This window comes from Cyprinodon variegatus, unplaced genomic scaffold (genome assembly GCF_000732505.1).
Source record: "Cyprinodon variegatus isolate N-32 unplaced genomic scaffold, C_variegatus-1.0 Scaffold1217, whole genome shotgun sequence".
In the NCBI taxonomy this organism is placed as follows: Eukaryota; Metazoa; Chordata; class Actinopteri; order Cyprinodontiformes; family Cyprinodontidae; genus Cyprinodon; species Cyprinodon variegatus.
Genome location: NW_015151670.1, coordinates 52,355 through 59,341, shown reverse-complemented (window position 1 = coordinate 59,341; position 6,987 = coordinate 52,355). Strand labels below are relative to the sequence as shown.

Here is a 6,987-nt window from a genome sequence, read left to right as displayed (position 1 = left end):
ATCAGTAAGCAGACACTGCAGTTGCTTAGGGGCCCTGTCGCTGACGCCTGGTGGGTCCCCTATGCAATTGTGGACGAGGATGTCTTTTTGCAGATGTAATGGTGCGAAAAAAAATTCTCATTATCCCACCTGATACTAAATTTACTGACAGGACCTTATTTATACCCCAACACATGGCAGATTTCAACAGGATGGTGAGCCGTTTAAACATGACATCAATAGCAAGCAGACAGTGGTACTTTTAATTACTGTTAATAACTGTGTATAGTTCATTAGACGGTTGTTAAAAACACACTCATATGTTTCAAAGCGTAATAAAGATCTTAAAAGAACAATGTATTTGAGTATTTTATTTTTTACAATACGACTTGGAATTATGGGTAATCCAGAGCGTAGATTGAAGGATGGGGTGTTGCTTACGGGCCTATTGTTGTGTCGTTACGCCATTGACCCACGCAGGTGAAGATAGACCGCTAGTTGGTAAAAACACACATATCATTCTCCCCCATTAAGTATTTCTCAAGGAGTACTTATTGGAACTGTAGCCTCAACTCTGTCAACAATTTGAAAAAAACAAAACAAAAAAAAACTTCAGGAGTTGATTTTATTTCATTTTTTCAGAAAGCATAGTGAGCTTTTATCAGGAATTCAACACATCATCAGCCTGTTGCCATTGGTTACTGTTTACCAATGGAGACATGCACGGACTTAATCTGAATTAGTGTTTTCCAGATTTTCTTTGTTTGGATTACAGTGTATCTGTGTGTGTTCAGGGGGGTGGAGCATTCTGGATTAAAGATTACAGTGTGTATTTCGCTGCCTCTGTGTTCTGTCCTGACGATTATGGGTGCCATATCCCAGCATGCAAGGATGGTGGTTACATCACAGATGTTAGTTCTTCCAAAAAAAGAAAAAACATCACCACAAACTTTAAGTGTTTGAGTTGTTTAAGTTAAACTATCAGTGTTTAGAATTTTGTACTTTAAAAAAATAACAAAAGATCTAACAACAAAATAAACAGACTTTAACAACTTTAAACTTGGTGTTCCACTGATTAATGTCGTCAGGTTTAATTAAACCACATTGTCAAGGGTTATCCATCATTCCCAAATATAGAAAAAATAAATCTCAAGATGAATTTTGGTTTGGTTTGAGTAAAATGTTCAGATGAAACCCTAACAAAAATCACATAATTCTTAATTCAGCATGGTCATTAATATGACAGGCTGAAACCTGGACTCCAGATCTTTCAATATGAACTCAGCATCACTAATAAGTGGCAGGGAGTATTGGTTCAAGTCACAAAAACAACACAAAATTCAAATAAATGTCTTATAAAGAGAATTGCAGAAAACAAAGAACATGCTGTTAAATACAAATAAAACAAAGTAAGAAAAACACTTTTGGATATTAAGACTTTTTTGAATTTATTACACCATATATTTTCATTCATTGGCATCTTAGTAGCACAAAGCAGATCTGTTGTCAAAATGTCAACCTTTTAATTATGATAACATGACAACAATGTGAGATAAGCAGTAAGGAAGCTCAGGAGTGTGGAATATTGATATGTGTTACTACATAAGTGTGTAAGTAAAACAAAGAAGGTGTAGTTGTCATTTAAGTTCCCGATTTTCTGTTTGTTTTTGTTTTAGCTTTTGAGTTTGTTGAGTCATTTCAATGTGATAAATATGTTGGTCAAGAAACAGATTTAAAGAAAGCAAATTTAAAACATAAAAGGACTCGATAAAAGCCACTACTGGTCTTTACTAGTTTGCAATAAAATTGATAACCTGACCACAGTTGTTTTTAATCAAAAGTTCAATATTTTTGCAACTGAGTCTCTAGCTAATAAGGAACGGTTACCCTACCTACATTATCCTAGATCTGAGAGTTTATAAAAATATATAAAAGCACCAAAGCCTAGCAGCTTATCTGTTCTGATTCTAGCAATGAAACTAAAACAATTCAAATTGCAATACTCGTTTGAAACAAGAAATTTATTTGTTAAAAGTGTTCCACACTTTTAAACGATACTGCTGTAAAGTTTGTTTCTGTTTGGAACAGTAATATTTGTATCACCATGCAAAATATCTACGTGCTGAATACTGGCTACCTCATCAGTCTCCCTTATCAGCAATGAAACATCGCTCTGCTATCTAGACTGAAGTAAATATTAATATTATTTATATAATATAAATATTCAAATTTCTATTATTATTATAAAACAAACTGCAAAACAACATGAAAAAAAAATATCAATACCCATTAGTTATTTGTAGCCTTCCACCGCCAAAAGGTTTACTTCATTTCCTTATAACATCCTTTACCTTGAGGGATGGGAACTTTTACTGTTCAGATCAGTTTATTCTAACTTCGTAAATAATGCAAACAATGTAACTGTCCATTTGTGCAAAATATTATTTAGATTCTGTGTGCTTTGTTGTTAAGTAGATGTTTTGGGTCAGTGCTCTCAGGATGTGGTTCTCTCTCTCCAGCTGCTGGTTCTTCTCCTGTAGCTCTCTAAGTTGCCTTCTTAAAAGCTCCACCTCCTCACGCACCACCAGCATTAAGTGACCCTTCACCAGATCCTGTGAACAGAGACATGTGGAGACAGATAAAAAAAAAAACAAAAAAAACGATGTAGATAGGTTTAGCTGGATTAAAACATTTTAAAAAGTATGAAATACGTAGGTGAGGACACGAAAAAAAAGAATAGCTTGAGACCAGTTAATAGATGTAAAATATTCATGGGAAAATAAAAAAAAACTGCTGTATTTCCAAAATCCGGGAGAAAGTGATGCTGCGTTGATCAGAATCTACCAGCAGAGGGTGCTGTTTGAGGCCCAAACAGCCAGAAAGTGATCTCATTTATAGATAATGAAGAATTATTGCAAATTCAACATTAAAATCCCTGAACTTCTCTGTTTTAATGGCAATTAAATAGTGTTGACAACAAAAACAAATACTCACCATAGCCTGTTCGATTTTACCATCAATCTCCAAAAGACTGGAGGAGCTGCAGAGAGACAAAGGTAGGATACTTACAAGCAGAGCCAACAGGTAACACTGGTGAGATCAAGATGGCTTACATGCAATTGAATTATCTTTTATTTGTGCTAGAATAGAGAAACCATTTAAGGGTTATAAAAATAAAAAAGTTATATGAAGATTCACTTATTGTGGACTTTATCTAATGAATAAAATGACAGAAATAGGCTCAAAGTGTAAATGTGAAATCCCCCTTATATTGGAGCGACCTCTACAGTTTGAGCTATTTTACATTGTTAGATTTGAGCAAAGAGTAAAACATAGTCCAAACACATATCTTTTAAAGCCAGGGTCCTTCAAGACAATAAGGTCATCCACTCCAAAACCATTTTTGATGCATTTTTTGCATCATATATGTTGGATTTGTAGCTGTTTTAGTGGCTTCATGTGAAACCCTTATGCTTTCTTGTTTTTTTGGATACACTGTCCTGTTTAAACGTGCTGCTATATCAAAGCTTCAATCATGTTTTCCAAGCTATTACCTGAAGATTAAACGAAATGGGTTAGTATATAAAGGACTTCCAAGGCTCAAGCACAGATAAACCAGAGGAGGCTTTACCCAGGAGTACCCTCAAAAATAACTTTAACAACCTTCCAGACAAAACAAAGATTAAGTTTGATGGCATCATACTGTGAGCTTGCTTTAAAGTCTGCAGTACTGTTGCGGTTCACACAGTAGATTAAATAAGAAAGACAAAAGACTATCTCCAAAGTGATCAAACATTTCTCATGTCCACAACAAACTATTTAAAACTTTCAACACTGGGTGTTCTACCATGATAATGCTTGACGATAGAAAACATAACTTGATTTCAAATGGATAAGCAGTGTTATATCAATCCACTTGAAAAGACTCAACCATATCAACTAAAAAAGGATGGTTAAAAAAAGCATCCTTAGATGAAAACAAACAATTTCTCAATTTTTCCACACATGTACTAACATTCAGATACAGTGAAAAAGAATAATTGTGTAATCAATCTCTATATCTTGTTAATTTTTTCAAATAATCCAAAAGTTCAATATTCTTAATCTAAACTTCCACCTAAAATTTATCTATATATTACTTAAAGACCATTTTATATTACACTACATATGACCGTTGTTTATTGAGAGTCCCGCAGAGAAGATAAATAATCCAGCTCAATTTGCTTGCAGTAGATACTAAGAATAATAATAAAAAAAAATTAACTTAAAAGCAATGGCTGACAATAAGGTTGTAAAATATTACCCAAGGTGGGTAACAAAAATAAATGTTTATATAGTTCTCTGGCAATTGGGCCTTTGTAACCCAAAGAAGTCAGCAACAAAACAGTGATACTGAGCTAGATAACAGGTATGGTAATTGGTTTGACTATAAACAATTAATTCATATATGTGTGAAATTTGCCCTCTGATAAGCTCAGCTCCCATTAAATTAGATATCGTCTGCACCATTTGATCCCCATGGTTACCTGTGGCAAAACAGCAGTAGTGAGATCATGGTATAATCAGAACGTCGCCCATTGGGCGAGGCTCTAGCAGGAACTGACCGATGAAGAGAGGCCGCAGGAAACTGAGGATTCTGGGACACCGAGGCAGTTGGAGGTAATGAGACGATCTCCGATCTCGGCCTGCTGGAGGATCGTTGACGAGTTTCTGCAATCGATTGAGCTCTGGAGGGTGGAGTCAGAGATCTCTGGTTGGATGTTGGAGTGGCGCGTGGCCAGGACTCCCGAATGGCAGAGACCTGACCTTTGACCTTTCTACGCTCCCGCAGCACAACAGGTGCTTGTGGTTGCCTAGCAACTAGCTGAAGAGACCTAAGAGTAAGAGGAGGGGTTGAAAGAGGATAGCGCTGAGACTGAGTAAGAGTGGAAGAGTTGGAGATTGCAGAGGATGAGTGCTTCTTCTTTGCACTAGCGGACATCTTCTCTCAGTCATCAGTCTCTGGTAGCAGGACTCTCAAATCAGGAACCAGCAGCATTACTTTCCAAATAAAGTTCATCTAGAGTTTAGAAATATGACAGGCGATCAAAGTCCAGCTTGGGGAACAAACATTCACTCAGAACAATGCTCACCCATAGATTGTTATTTAAAGCCAAAGCAAGTTGTTTTTCATTGTCTTCATTATCCGTTGTTGATGTCTTCATACATTTTTGTACTCTTTTTGAAGGATAATTAACCCTCATCTAGGTCCAGTTTGTCATCTCAGGACATGTTAACTTTATGTAGTAACTTGTGCTTCCAAGTAGTCTTTTTCTCCCACTCCCACTTTGTGTGATCTCTGGTTGGCCAATTCCTCATTCCAGTTCCTTCCCACTCACTGTTCTCAGCCAGTGAGAGTGATGCAGAAGCACTGTGCTCAGCCTACACACACAAACAGAGCCTCATTCATAATGACACTGAGCATGATGTTTATCATTTTAGTCAGCCCCTCACACTGCTGTGAAACAGGATGTCTAATAAACTTAATTCTTTTCTGACACAAGGTTAATTCTAATCCCTGAAGGCAGGTAACCATCAAGAAGCTGTTGATGGGTAGACAATGATGTGCTTTAATATTATACACAAAGCAAAATTTGATTAAAAAAAACAAACAACAACAGTGTGACATTACAGATCTTCATAAACGCTGTGATGCTGACTTGTTTACTGATAAGTGGTTATACTATTACAGATAAAATCATTTTGACGATGAATTTTGAAGGAGACCCCTTTGCTTAAAGTGGGCAAAGAATATAAAAGTTAAACAGGTTTTCATCCAAACAAGGAGGGTTCCTGCATAGATATTAAAAACCAGTTCTGATGTGACTGAAGGCCGCTGTGTTGGATATAGACAGTATTAGGCAGAGATCAACCCACTAGAGGTCACAATTCACCATAGCCATCTCTACACAGCTAGAATAGAACTGATCTTTAATATATATGGATGAACCCAGCTTGTTTGGATGAAAACCTACTTTGATTTCATATTCTTCTCCTGTTTTACACTTACCTGTCTTCAAACTTTATTGTTTAATTATTTAATCTGTATCAGTAACAACAATTAATTAGTAACAACAATTATTATTACTTTTTGGTATCAACATAAAAACATTTGAATATTCTACATAAAATATGGACATTAATAAAAAAAAACCCATTATTAATTCATCCAAATATAAATAAATGCAAAAAGTCATTTATTGTTGTTTTATCTCAGTGACGTCAAGTATTGAAAAAGGGTGGCCTTCATTTTTTGGGAGGAAGCCAAAGTAGGCTACCCAAGAAGAACCAACGCATGCACAGGGAGAACTTCCAAAGTCCATGCAGAAAGACCCTGACCCGGGAATCAAACTTCCCACTCTGACACTGTGCAGCCTATTCTATTAATTACACTTTTTATTATTGTAAGAAACCCTTTTTTTTTTTTTTTTTTTTTTTTTTTTGCTTTTTCAACCTTCGTGACCCTTTTCATCGCATTAGCTTGTCTACAGTAGAGGTATAGCCCAAACGATTTTAATGAAAAATATGATACTGATGAAGTCAACAGGATTCTCAAAAGGAGATAAAACAAAATATAAATAAAATAAAAATGATTAAGGATTTCTGTAAAGATAAAGTTGCATTTTTAAACCAATACACATTTTAGATTGTATTTTTTAAATATCAAGATTAGTAAAGAAAAACAGTTGCTATTTTTTTATTTTATTTCTACCATTTTCAGAGGATTAAAATAAGGCCACTGCTTGTGTCTGAAAAAGTGCTATAAGCACAGTTTGAATTATATTATATTAGAAAGACATTACCACGATTGTATCAGTTGTCACCGATGACCTTATCCCAACTAAAACGTGCTAATTTTAAACCCTGAGGACTTCCACACTTTATGCTGCCCTATAGCATGATACATTAACACATACTTGAGGCTTTCACAGCTATTGTCATAGAAGTTTGAAAATAGGGTTTGGTTTC

General features: G+C 35.5%; 1 protein-coding gene across 3 annotated transcripts; it reads right to left on the bottom strand.

The window, feature by feature from the left end:
- Positions 1-1,439: 1,439 nt before the first annotated feature.
- On the bottom strand, positions 1,440-5,280 carry LOC107102209 (uncharacterized protein T18D3.7-like). 3 transcript variants are annotated; one of them, XM_015401418.1, is made up of 4 exons: positions 5,112-5,279; positions 4,506-5,038; positions 2,974-3,019; positions 1,440-2,591 (listed from the first exon to the last, which is right to left on the bottom strand). In XM_015401418.1, the coding sequence occupies exons 2-4, from the start codon at positions 4,958-4,960 to the stop codon at positions 2,421-2,423; spliced, it is 672 nt and encodes a 223-aa protein (XP_015256904.1). In that variant the 5' UTR covers positions 4,961-5,038; positions 5,112-5,279; the 3' UTR covers positions 1,440-2,420. The 3 variants fall into 3 exon arrangements, with proteins under 3 accessions (XP_015256904.1, XP_015256902.1, XP_015256905.1); XM_015401416.1 differs by having other exon boundaries at positions 4,506-5,280; XM_015401419.1 differs by having other exon boundaries at positions 4,584-5,278.
- Positions 5,281-6,987: the final 1,707 nt, after the last annotated feature.

What these genes read in the sequence shown, in the direction of transcription:
- LOC107102209 (XM_015401416.1), bottom strand. Translation starts at nt 4,960, where the DNA reads ATGTCCGCTAGTGCAAAGAAGAAGCACTCATCCTCTGCAATCTCCAAC. An exon ending in CTACTGCTGTTTTGCCACAG is followed by an intron (nt 3,020 to 4,505) that starts GTAACCATGGGG and finishes GTCTCTCTGCAG; the next exon opens with CTCCTCCAGTCTTTTGGAGA. An exon ending in GTAAAATCGAACAGGCTATG is followed by an intron (nt 2,592 to 2,973) that starts GTGAGTATTTGT and finishes CTCTGTTCACAG; the next exon opens with GATCTGGTGAAGGGTCACTT.